The sequence below is a fragment of the Lontra canadensis genome, unplaced genomic scaffold (genome assembly GCF_010015895.1).
Source record: "Lontra canadensis isolate GAN:19392208 unplaced genomic scaffold, GSC_riverotter_1.0 scaffold22, whole genome shotgun sequence".
NCBI lineage: Eukaryota > Metazoa > Chordata > Mammalia > Carnivora > Mustelidae > Lontra > Lontra canadensis.
Genome location: NW_022631016.1, coordinates 5,709,007 through 5,722,170, shown reverse-complemented (window position 1 = coordinate 5,722,170; position 13,164 = coordinate 5,709,007). Strand labels below are relative to the sequence as shown.

The following is a 13,164-nucleotide window of genomic DNA, read 5'->3' as shown; positions in this document are numbered from 1 at the left end:
TTTTCTACTTGGCTCTCAACATGGTTGAGTTGGCTCATTGTGCGGATGGTACTTTGAGAAGTTCTTTGTGAGCACTGACACCCTGGGAAGGCAACGTGGGGCCCACGTGACAGGTGAGCTTAGATTCTAGTGATGCTGATGAAGCCGGGGAGTCAGGGAACTGGGGAGAGAGAACCCGCTAGAAGCCCGTTCTAGTTAAAAATGCCAGTTTTATCAAAGAAATACGCATTTCACTGACCTCCCTACTCCTCAGGAAAAGGAGTACATCTGTAAGACAGAGTGTTTTCTGTCCCCTGCGTGTTTCCCACTGTCTGCTGACACGGACCAGAGCGAGACACTGGGGAACGATGATGATGACAAGAGGAAGGCCGGGAATGGTCAGCACTGACCCAGCACCTGCTGCTTGAACACTCCACAGGCTTAATTGACTTGCCCCTGGCCACCGTCCTATGAGGCTGTGCTATTATTCTCAATGTACAGAACGGGAGACTGAGGTCAAGGGCAGTTATATTACTTGCCCAAGGTCACAGTTACCAAGTCTGATGCACACTTGACCCTTACAGACGCCACACTTTACACGTGAACCCGCATGTCCCGATGACCACAAAGCATGTGGCTGATTCAGGGGCAGTGCGGGTGGATCATGTGACCTTTTCTCCTTCCCCCGAGGTCCTGAAGGGCAGGCAGAAATGGGAGACAAGGAAACACAACACTGAATGTGGCAGCGTGGGTGAGGGTGCATTTTGACCGCACTGGTTTGGAGTCTGATAAAACAAGGTTTATCTGTTGGAGGGAGTCTCGCATGTTATCTCATTCCGCTGTCCTCAAATAGGAATGCATGGGAGAGTCACCAACGGGTCTCCCCTTGACCAACGGTGTGTATGTTTTGGGGAAGATCCATGGGTTTTTCTGCTGTGCAACCTGGATTATGAACTACAGGCTGAATGAGGAAATGGAAGGTCATGGGAGTGGGGTGACACAGCAAGGCTCCCGCTGGCCTCGGGGCCAGGACTACTCTCTAGAGCCCTGCTCGGGCACTCTGAAGGTGGTGAGTGCTGCTGGGGGCTTGGGCTGCAAACCTCTCAGCCACTCTCTCTACAGAGCAGGCACTGGGAACCTTTGGGGAAACACCAAGGATGGGCATGGGTCTCTGGCCCCATGGTCCCCAATTCAAGGCTCAAGGACTCTTCTTGAGAACCAGGGAAACATCACCGATGGGAAGCTTCATAAATTCTCTGGAGCCAGTGACATGTGCAGAGCTTAGAACCATACCCTAAACTCATGAGAGGTCCCCTCAGGTATTTGAGTTAGGCTTGGGGCCCGAGAGGACCACGCGCTGATCGGCTGAAGGCCTGAGCTTGTCTCGTATTTCCAGAGGGTCTGCACGTGGAGGCAGGGCCGTGAGCAGCCTTTGAGGAGATTCTGGAATTCAGGGTCTAGAACAGGTGACTCTGGTGGGGCACATGGCTGCCAAGAGGCGTCGCCGAGCTTTGGAGTTAGAAACGAGCTTGGGCGTCATTTCAACCCTCGCTCGCATGCACCACTCTGCCCAATAAGCTCAGGTAATTAAGACATAAGAATGAACAACTGCGCCTCTGTGCCCACCGCCCCCTGCAGTTTGCTGAGTGAGTGACACCTGTTCTTCTCCCACCCCAGCCAACCCTGGACGAAGACTTGGGACAATGCTGTGACTCTTCCTGTCACTCTTGGGTGATTCAAGTCCCCTGTCAATAATCAAAGTGCCCGGCCCGCCGAGAGGTCGAAACTCGGAACCTAGCTGCGCGTGCGGCTCTCCTCCAGCAGCACGAGGCTGCTGCAGCGGGGGGGCCGGGGGCGCTCGCCGACGTCCGCCCTCCCCAACGTGCTTAGTCAGCCTTGCCGACCTGCAGGGGCGCAGGCTGGGGAGAGAGGGAAGTGTCTGACGGAGCGGGAAAGCAGTGCACTGACTCCATCCCGCTCCGGGGCACCCGCGCCTGGCCCACATCGCCACGGGTCATTTGAGGATTCCCTGTAGCTTCCTCCGTCACTCAGCGTCCCGCCCGAGCTTCCCTTGCTGTGGACGATACGCTCCCTCCTGCTTGGGACCACTCTCTGCCCCAGGCTCTCCTGCTCTCACAGCTTCTCTGTTGGGGCCTCCCCCCTCCAGGCGGCTCTGTAGAACAGCATCTCCGAGAACCCTATGCCAACTGTCTTTCTCTTGCTCTGTCCCCGAGCAACGTTCAGCCTCCTTTGCCCTCCCAAGCCCTGACAGTTACGTCCCTACCTGCAGTCCCAGCTCTCTCGGCCCAAACACTTTGCTCAGTCCCCGCCCTCTGCACTTTCCACTTGTCTGGGACCTGCCTGTCACCTGTGTCCCCCAGATGTAGGTGTTTTCCCAGGATACCACTCAGTGGTCCCAGCATAGGGTACACACGGCAGGTTCTGGCCCACGCACAAGGCTGGAGGTGAAGGGAAGATCCCCGGGAGGCTGACCTCTCACTACATCCTGTCCAGCACCCCTCCTCCAGCCTCCTGCCCGTTTGGATGCTTCCTGCGAGGGAAGGGCTGAAAATCATGCAACCAGTGTTCAGGAAGGGCATTTGTAAATGCGCAAAGGGTTCACTGCCCTCTCTGGAACATGGGAGCTCCTGCTGTGGGTCACAGACAGAAACTCACGTTAGCATCTGGCCTGTGTGTGTGCGTGTGCACGCGTGCCCACTCACTCACATCCTCCCCCCCAGGGGCCGTCTGCACGCTGGGCTTCACACCACGTGTTCAGACCCACAGATGAGCAACACAAGCCCTGCCCTAAGGGGCAAGTGTCTAGCTGGAGAGGGCGCCGGTAGAGAGAACATGAGAACAAAGCCTGATTGGGGCTGCGTACGCCCAGGCGTGGACATGTCTGCTTGGAAGCCTAGAAAATGTTCAGAACTGACACTAGCACTCAGTTTCCGAACTCCCACATCAGTGCTCTCTCCCCCTGATTCATTCCGTGGCCAGGAGGACCTCCCATCCCCCATCTACCCCTGCTCCCAGTTGACCTATGTGCTAACCATGTAGCATCTGGATCTCCAACTGTCACCTAATGCCCTAATTTATTCTGGGGTGTCAAGTAATTAGCACAAAGACCCCTCTAGTTAGCCAGGTGGCATTCTAGCCTACCTTTACAAGGAACATGGTTAGGGGGTCTGGCTGGACAGGGTGGCGGCGTGGGCCCATGGCTGGGAAGGACGGCTGTCTGCACACCTGGTGAGTCCCCGCAGGGACATCTGGGTCCTGTTCTGATCAGGCCTCTGCTCTCCCGCAACGAGGCTGCCTGGTTCAGAATCACAAGCCTCCTTACCACCTGGAGACTTGGCAAAGGGTCCACTCAGTGACAAAACATAGTCTTTTCAATGAGTGATGAACGCTAGCTTTGATGTCTGCTCAAGAGACCTTTCGCAACGTTCCTGCGACCCAAGGGCCGTTCAAGGGCTCGGGGCCCGGCACACAGGGCTCTCTCCCTGAGCCTGGATGGCCTATTGCCGGGGCCTGGCCAAGACCCCGGGCAGCCGAGGGACAGGGAGGTGTGCAGAAGCGCTAAGCAAAACAAATAGCCCGTGGGAAGGAAGAGGTGCCTGCAGACACAAGCCGTCCTCTGCCCACACGCAGGGAGCACAGGCGGAGAGAACAGGTTTTCGTCGAAATCAAAACTTTCGGGGATTGTTATTATGATTAAACCATTTTCGACTTCTGAAGGGAAATTCACTTCCTCTGAACATCCATGTGGTGGGCTGGAAAATCAGAAAGAGCTGGAAGGCTCTTTGCTAACATCGGTCCTGGCCAAGGTCATATGTCATGTTCCCAAGGAATATTCCAGAAAACCAGGCCTTGGTAATTAATGCTTATGGTGAACTGAAAGGCATCCTCCTGTCTCCCTCCCTACCACCCCCACCCCCACAGCTGTAAAAGTCAAGCCCTGGGTCTCTGCATTTGGCAGGCGTGGGAGCTCAGCCCACCCCCCAGAGGAGGAGCTGCGGGAATCAGAATGGAGGGCAAAGAGATTACATCGGGGTTTGCTCTACATCCTTCTTGGGCCATGTAATGGCTGGGGAAGAAGACTTCCTTAAAACTATTAATGAATTCCAGTGGGCAGTGATTCCTAAGTTTTGCATAAATCTGGGGTATTTACTTACAAGATAACTAAAACGGAGTGTGGACTGCATGCCAGGCACCACTCCAAGAGCTCTGCATGAATTACTGCTTTAAAAATCAGTCCTGGACTCTGAGAGGAAGGAGGCCTGGGTCTCACAGCTCGGAAGTGCCAGGGCTGGGACCAGACCCGTGCTCCCAGCCATGAAGCAGGGCCCGTCCGAGGAGGAAAGCTGGCCTGGGTGGCAGGCGGGCCAGGCATCTCTTCCCTTCGAGCAGCCTTGCTCCTGCGTGCAGGGCTCTCCCACGGTCCCTGTTGGTGGCTCTCTGCCATGCCTGGTCTAGAATCCAGTGGAAAAGATCCCTCTCCAGCGGCCAAACCATGCCACAATAGCCGGACCTCCCCCTCAGAAAGCCTTAGGGACAGTGAGCGCTCACGCAGGTGGCAGCTACTCGGCCCTGACACCTGATGGCCTTGACGGGATCCTGGCCGTCAAACAGCACACACGCCATCATCACTTGGCTGCCGAAGGCCAAGCAACAGCAGCCTGGCCGGCCTGGGGCTCCGAGGCCAGGATTCCCCATTGCTGGGGCGGGGAGTGGTTTCTTCTGTCCGGGGACAGTCACCCGAGGACGAAAGGTCTGATGGGGACAGGAGAAGGCGGGCAGCCAACCTGTAAGGAAGTCAGAAGGACGAGGCAGGAGTTTGCTATGGTTTATGCCCTCAAATGAGTCTCCTTAGAGTAACCTCGTCAGGAGTCCTGGGGGAAAAAACCTGAGACTCCTGGTGGGGTGCTCAGGACTGTTAGAAGGGAGCGAGGGGTAGCGATTCTCTCTCTTGTTCGCCTGCCCATCGAGCTCTGTTTTGCATGCAGGATGTTCCCCAGGAGGCTCATCACCAGGACAACGTCCAGCGGCGAGCGTGTGGTCTTCGGCAGCTGCAGAGCACAAGCCGCCCTGGCCGCTGCGCTGCCTTTGAGCAGCCGGGGCGCACCGTCCTGCCCTGCGGGGCCCGATGGGGGTCCCTGGAAGTTTTTAATCCTCTAGACTTAACAGCGGCAGCTTGGGTAGCCCCCGGCCCCCATTTAACCTAACCAACAAAACCTGGCGGTGCGGTACGGGAAGTCACAACCGAGGACAGTCGTGTGTCCTCTGCTCCCCGACAGAGCCCCTTGCCACCCACAGCTGTGCAGCATGTCGCCAGGGTGTCAGGGACCGTCTCGGGGCCCGAAGCTCCCAGCGTAAGATTCCGCGTGTGTCACTCTACTGTACGGAGCAAACTGGGCAGCCAGGGCAAACACAGCAATGATGTGCGGGGATCACAGCCCCCGGAGCGAAAACCAAAGTCTGCGGGTCTGCGACTCCGGGGCCTGGAGCGGCCCGTGGCAGTGAGTCTGGAAGGTTCTGAAACGGAGAGCATGCTTCCTTCCCAACAGGGCTGCAGGCGGCCTGGGTCCAGGCTCTGGGTCCTGCCAGTGAGGACCAGCCGTCCTTGGGAGCCACTGGTAAGCTGGGGATTCCTTGGGGCCCAAGACAGGTTCCAAGTACACACAGGAGTGAAGGGGCCATGCATGAGGCCCCCCAAGGAACCCACTTTCCTTATCTGACAAAGACAGAAACACGGCGTAGGGCTGATGTCGTGACATGATTCCTACTTCATCCCTGAAGAGTTCCCGAAATGCCCATGTGGAGAGGTAGCTTCCTGAGCCAGAATATTTTCACTCTCTTCCTCTCCACCTCCATCCCCCCAGCCAGTTTCTAGAACTTTCTTTTCAGTTTCGGCAGCTGCTGCCTCATAGTGGTGGCCTTTCCAGACTCACACATTCATGCCGGTCTGCCTGCACACAGGAGGATGCTGTCCCCTCCGGGCGATGGGGCGGCCTCTGTCTCATCCATCTGTGTCCGAGCCCAGCACCAGCCTGGCCACAGGGCAGGGGCGACATTCAGCACACACTGAATTTATGAGCTAAACTGAGAGCTAGGCAGACAGACAAACATGCTCTCTGTTGCTACTGAAAGCAGGTGGCTCCTAACAGAAGCAGGGATGTCATTATCTGCCAGCAGCAGGCCGACAGGTGCCGGATGACCGACCGCCTGCAGAGAGCAGCAGGAGAAATGGACGAGTGAGCGGTCCACAGTCAGAGAAACCTGCGGTGGGACCCTGATGGGCTCGCCATGGCTGGAAGGCTTCCAGGAGGACGACGGTGATGACCTTCAGCTCCTACTCACTGCTGGGTGCTTTCTACCCAACGTCAACTATAAACACGCTCCGGGGAACTACTGCTCCGAGCCTTCTCACTTGACACTGCTTTGTACCCCAGCAACCTGGAGGCGCGGCTTCTCCATGAGCAAGTTCCCGCATCTGCGGGCTCCTAGACCCCTCGCCTGCTCCTGATCCCAACCCACAACCTCCCCCAAACACGGACCACACCTCACCTCTGAACCCCCCACGGCGCAAACGCAGGCCTTCGCACACAGCGGGTGCTCAAACATGAGTTTGCTCCCATCTACCCGCTGACTCTTGTAAGTCAGGAACGTGAAAGAGATGTTGTGACATCTGAATTCATCAGCCATTTTGACGTGACAACGACATCCTGGTCTTTCCAATTCTAGTTAAGGATCCCTTCCCTCAGACGCTCCCCGAAATCGGCACCTCTACCCATGCGAGGGAGCAGACCCAAGTCTTGGACCTGCCCTTGTGCAGATAGCGCCTCAATTCTAAGTCCTGTCTTTGAAATTCTAAGGCTCTCAAGAGGCCCTCGGGGAAGCTGCGAGCCGTGGGATGCCTGCTGGAATTGTGCCAGTTAGGGAGGCGGCCCTCACACCACAGAGAGGCCACCTTTGTGACTTGCTGGGAACCCCAGAGCCTCCCGCCGCACCCTGAGAAAAACCAGGAATAATGAATCCATGAGTCTAACTCACGAGTCCCTGCTGTCACCCCTATAAACCCGTCAGCATCGTCTCAAAACGGACCCATTGAGGCCACTAGCGGACACGTGCAGCACGCAGGTGTCCAAAGGGCCACCGGCCTCCCGGTCCCGGCCAGAAGCGGCTCGCCCTGCCCCAGCCCACCGCCCCGTGGCGCCCCACCTCGTTCTTCAGGCTCCGGGCCAGGAAATGCTCCGCCACGTGGGCGGGCAGCACGTTCTCCAGCAGCACGCGGTTCAGGTTCTCCATGGTTTCTATCTCCTCCCGCTCTTTGTTGAACTTGTTCTTCCACAAGAAGTCTAACCTACAGTAATATTCACTCTGTTACAAGAGGACACAGAGGTAAAGAAACGATAGGGCATCTTGTCCTGCCAGAGAGCGGAGGTTTTAAAGAGAAAACAAAAAGAATGAAACAAAACTGAAAAAAGAACCCCCCCGAACAGAACAGTCTCCCTCCCTACAAAGCCCGCGGCTGCCCCCAAGTCTGTCCCCATCAACCTTTCACCTGCACTGGCAAAAAAGCAAGTGTGGGAAAGAACCAGCCTTGGGGACAGGATGGGACGGGGTGGGGGTTGGGGGGGTGGGCAGTGATGTCAGTGACGTGGGAGGCTTCTTGCAAAGTTATGTTAATAAAAAGATGGCTCGCGTTATCTTTGGAGAAGAGGCATAATGGGATATAAACAATGAATGAATGAAAAATGGGAAATGCATTAGCCCAGAGAGCGCACTGTGGGATAATTTGCATTTAAAAAATAAGGGTGCTCAATTGTGGCAGTTTGCCTTGACTCCTTGAAAATCAGTTCTCCCCACCACAAAATTCTGAGATTAAGTATTCACTGAAAATTCCGTCGTTAGTCATTTAGAATGGCGTTGCGCTGACAGAATGACATTGTATTTACACAAAAGTTCGTTTGGGGATCATTTAATTAAGAGGACGCCTGCTGGTAAAAATGTACGTGTTCATGCTTTATCGTGTAGTGAAATTTAATGTTTTTTTTTTAACCGTTATTATTAACATAGAGATACAGAGGTCTGCTTCCTGGGAAAGTGTTTCTTTGATTTTGGCATTGTGTTACATCTGCTATGATACAAATAATTTTATATGGTGAAACAGCCCTAAAAGAATCTTCCTGTGAGACCAGGGCCTAACGGGGTGAATTTCAGCCAAAGAGTAACTTCTTGACCAAAAAAAAAAAAATGCAAAGAAGAAATCAATGCTGGGGGTTTATTGGTTTGATTAATTCTGTTAGTGCAGTACAAACCACACACACACGCAGCCTCCCATGCACAGATGGCAACTAAAAAAATTCACATTTGGAAACCTGAAAGAACAATGATCATTCATCATTTAGGTTTGATTCAAACCACGTTATGATATGCTCAAAAATTATTCCTCCTCCTCTGGTGTGGAATTTATTTTTACTTCGTAGAGGCTTTTTTTTTTTTTTAGACTGCAAATGAGATATTTTTAATGTTTGTTTATATTAAATTTTTACATTAATGCCAAATCTTCCACATTCTGCACTTAGAGAAATCTTGCCCTGCACTTCCTGGAAAAATCCTGTTGCTTGGAGAATAGATTATTTGTTTGGGTTTTGGGGGATGAGCTGGTTCTAAACTGAGATGACTTGGCAATCCCTGATGGTGGCATCGAGAAGACCCAGATGCACACTCGGGATCAGACAAAGTGACCCGGTGAGGAACCCAGGAGCGGGCAGGGCAGGCAGCAGGCCCAGCGCAGGGGACCATGTGGGGTTTCCAGGAGCCTTACTAAGGGGTGGCTCAGGCCTCCCCAGTGACCGAGACTGCATCACGGGCAGCATCTGGCAAGTCTCTTATGAAAGGAACAGAGATGCTTTGGGACCAGCTTCCCTGGACTGAAAGCAACATTCTGGCAGGTGCTTACCTCCCACCTCCACAGGGCATCAGCTAGAGGACCCGCTCCTTGAAGGACAAGCCCATTAGAAACTCACAGAGAACCCCCCAATGGAAGACAGATGTTTCTATCCCAAACCAACTGAATGGATTCAATGGTGTCCTCCAGGAAGACAGTTCCAAGTCCTTGTCTCCAGAATCTGGGACTGTGAACTTCTCTGGAAACAGACTCTGAAGGTGTAATTAAGGAGATCACGCAGGATGGCGGGTGGGCTCGCCATGCAATGACTCTGTCCTTACATGAGAAAGGAGAGCAGGCTCGGACACAGACACCTGGGGCAGGTCAGACGGAGGGTGCAGTGGGGGGTCACGGGAAGCCACTGCCTCCGAGACGCTGCATGTCCCTTCAACTAAAACAGCAGTCCTGCCTTGTGATGCTGTGTCTCCACATCTTCGCCCAACCTCCCAGAGTCTGGGGCTACTTGATAGTTCCCAGGGCCCAGATACCACGCAGAGATGTGGAATTTGCTCTTCATGTGGTCTGGCAAAGACGAGCGAGAACAGGAAGAGCCTGGAAGAAGCACCAGACTGTTTCTGGAAACCTCACTGCTGTCTTTCACAGCGGACACAGCCTCAAGGGCAGTTCTTGCTTTGTCTACTTCTGAAAACAAGCCGAGGAACTAGAGGGGTTTACATCTTTCTATGTGGACAGAAGAGGTGGTCCCGGGCAGGGTAGGGGGCGGCAGGCAGTGTGTGATTCCATGCCTTCCTGGGCTCTGAAGCCTTGCTCATGGGGACCTCAGACTAACTGAGGCCACCAGACTGCCACCTGCCCGGATCTGTATCTTGTAGGACTTGTAGAATGCAGACCCTCAATGTAGTTAGTGTGTGGTCATTTAAACTCAGGAGAAACACAGAGAATCTTTGTTTCTCAAAAGAGGCCCCTGAATTCAGGCAGACATTTTTACCACAGACTGTATTTCAACCCCAGCTCTTTTCCAGGAGCTGTGTTATGGTCTTATTTAGGTGTCTCAGAATCCCAGAGCAATATTTAGCATGCTAATGTGCTCAGAAAGCAAAAACATCACCATCATTTCAAAAAAGATGGTCATGGGGCAGGGGGGTCATGAGGACAAATGACAACAAAAATAAGTTGCAAAATGTCCATACTGCTGTTCTTAAAAAAAACAAAACAAAACAAAAAAAACCACACACACACCTGGGAAATCCTGAGTCCATGCCTATTTATGAAACTTAAAAGCCTTATTTTAAACATCGGACATTTGTGACCTACTTGTGTTTTCAGAAGGGCATGCAGAGCACTAGATCACAAAAACTTGGACGTTCCTGTGAGCCCAGAAGACTTGGGGCCTTCGTCCTGGCTCACCCTGGCACACCCCGATGCCGGCTATCAGAGAATGATCATTAACACCATCGCCCCTGGAAGGAGCAGGGACTTCTCAGGCCCCTGGGTGTCTATATGATCTGTTGTCAACATTAGTGACGTAAACAGAAAAGACTCCTTATAAGACTGGGGTCGGAGCTATTGTGTTAAATTATGCCCCACCATGATCTTGAACACTTTGGGTTATCTCACGCCAGAGAGTAATGGATCTCGGGCAGCCACTGGAGGCAGCAACACGGCCACGTACATAGCGGTACTGTGCGCTTGTCATCGCAGCGACCAATAAAAGAGTGGGGAGAATTCGGTTTGATTTCTAGGTCCTTAAAAGGTACTATTGTGAAGCAACCTTGAGTGATCACTCTGGAAGGAGAAAGTGAAGGACCAAACGTCCCTGGGATGAAATGGAGAAACAGGAGACCCCGCAGAGGGGCCACCCTGTTTCCGGAGGAGTGACCACACAGGTGATATTCTGCATGGAAGCTCGTTTTTTTTCCCATCTTTCACTTCTAACAGGGTTTCCTGAGAGTGGACATGCCTTTTCTCCAAGAGTGAGAGCAGAAAGCACATCAAAAGTGGAGAAAGCCAGGTCTCGGGAGAATCGATGAACCAGGAAAAAAGCGCAGGCATGGTTTAGTGGGTCACCCGAAACGTGCAGAGGGTCAAGACTACAAGCGCATGCCAGGGATGGAGGCAGGGTGGGCTGGGGAGGAGACGGGGTGTTCTAGAACTCTGCAGCAGGACCACAGCAGCTCCAGGGAGACTGCAGCTCCCAGGAAGGCACGATGGGGGGCGACAGTGTTTCCAGGCCACTGGACTGGCGGCCACTGATCTGGCCTCTGCTCTCACTGTGCGACCATTAACTTCCTGCTGTTCAGCTGTTTGGGGACATCTATCTAATTTAAGTGGCTTTGCATTTAGTTTGTTATTTCTATATAAATCGCTTTTCTGCGTCACACCATCCGTCCAAGAATTCCCAGCAAACTCTGGTGAAGGCAGAGTGCATGGCGTGCCCTGAGTCTTTGTACTCTGGGCAATCGTGCTCGTGTGCAGCGAGAGGAAGAACACTGTCCTTGGAGACTCTGCACCACGGCCTCTCCTTGGAGACCGGAAGCAGGGTGGGAGCCCAAGGAGGGACAGTTCCCGTCACAGCACAAAAGACGATTTTTGAGCAGAGGACTATAACTTAGGAGTGACTGCAAGTGATGGCAAAGATACTCATACCCCTTTCTAAGAAGAAGGCCACCCTTTCTGAAATGCAAACAAAAACCCCAGTGTAGGGGGTATTTTCCAAAGAGCGTCAGCTACTGAGAGAACATTCTTGTCAGCTTACAAAACCCACCACGTTCTTCTGAGATGTAGCGGGAAATGGGCTCACATCTCTACCGTTCACAAAGTTTGCTTCTTGTGGAAGAAACGAGAGGCCTTTTCCCTTTCCCTACGCACGTCCACCCACGTTTCTCCTAAGTGATACAATCATTCTGATGTGTTTGCATGAAAGTAGCTACAAAGCACATCAGCGAAGTATTACCGTGATTATCACTGGCGGACTCTGTTTTTAGACCCGAAGTCGAGTCCACGTACGAACCAAGTGTTACTAACACAGCACGTGAGAGGACGTTACGTGAACAAGCGATGTCTTACCTGTCTACCCAGAACGAGCAGTGTGACGAAGAATATAAAGAGAGACACTGAGCCCATGGTCTTCAGGTCTTTCCAAATGCCTGGTCTATTAGAGAACAAACAGAGAGACAGACAGACAAAAGCAATACAAAACAACATACATACAGGACTTAGAATTTGTCTATCAACAACTTGAGAACCTCTAGGGCACGTCTTTCTACACCAGCCAAACACACACCTTTTAGATACACCCTCAGACCCAGATCGCACCCAAAGCAAATCGAATAATCCCTATTTTGAGAGCTTACTACCAGAAGATTCTTTCAAGTTAACAGACTCCTTACTTTATCTCCAAGCTCTAACAAATAGAAAAGAAAAGAACAGAGGCATATGAATAGTATTTTCTTTATCCTCCTAGATCAGTATGGGTAATCTGACATAAAATTTCTTCAACCATTAAAGTGATCACTCTCAGAAAGAGACAGTATGCTAGAAATTAACAATCATGTCAGGTAAAAAAAAAAAATGGAGTAGGGAACTTAGTTCCTACCAGCTACTGTCCCCTATGAATTACGTAGTTTCCCATAACTTTTTTGGCAGGAACTTCTCAGACCCTCTTCCATGTGATTTTGTGACACAAAGGCGAGACACAGATGGGAACTCTCGGTCCCCTGTCCTGTTTCCCCTGGGGTCCAGGTAGACCCATTCATCCCTGCCCGTGTCCTCACCACAACCCTGCAGGCCATGGTCACCCCCATATGTGGAGTTGGCATGCACGGTGGGCACGAGATGCCCAGACATTCCTCCCCGTGTTATTCCGGGTGTCTCTGTGGGAGTGTTTTGTGGTTGAGATTCACACTTGAATCAGTAACGCAAGTCAACAGATCGCCCTCTGTAACGCAGGCCAGCCTCGCCCCATGAGCTGAAGGCTTCTGTGGAAGAGAAGGCTGACCTCGCCCCAGTAAGAGAGCATTCTCTCCTGCCTGACTGCCTCTCCAACCCTGGGTGCTCCTGGCTCTGCAGCTCTTTCTGGCCTTCTGTCTCCAACTGGGCCATTCATGACTCAGATTTTAGATTTGCCAGCCTCCACGATCGTGTGAGCCAATTCCTTGTGATAAACCTCTTGATTGGCATTATATTTATATACAATATTTATATCCTATTGGTTCTGTCTCTCTGGAGTACCCTAATACAGCATGGAGGGAGACATCTCCTGCCATCCCCAG

General features: G+C 52.6%; 1 protein-coding gene across 3 annotated transcripts in view; it reads right to left on the bottom strand.

Moving 5' to 3' along the window:
• Positions 1-13,164, bottom strand: part of ADCY2 (adenylate cyclase 2) — a 401,584-nt gene that overhangs the window by 25,063 nt on the left and 363,357 nt on the right. For 2 of the 3 annotated variants that reach the window (XM_032861855.1, XM_032861854.1), the window contains exons 19-20: positions 11,960-12,044; positions 7,201-7,359 (exon numbers count right to left, since the gene is read on the bottom strand). In XM_032861855.1, the coding sequence (XP_032717746.1) occupies positions 7,201-7,359; positions 11,960-12,044 (244 nt within the window). The remainder of the gene's footprint in view (positions 1-7,200; positions 7,360-11,959; positions 12,045-13,164) is intronic. The other variant, XM_032861856.1, reaches the window with a different exon arrangement.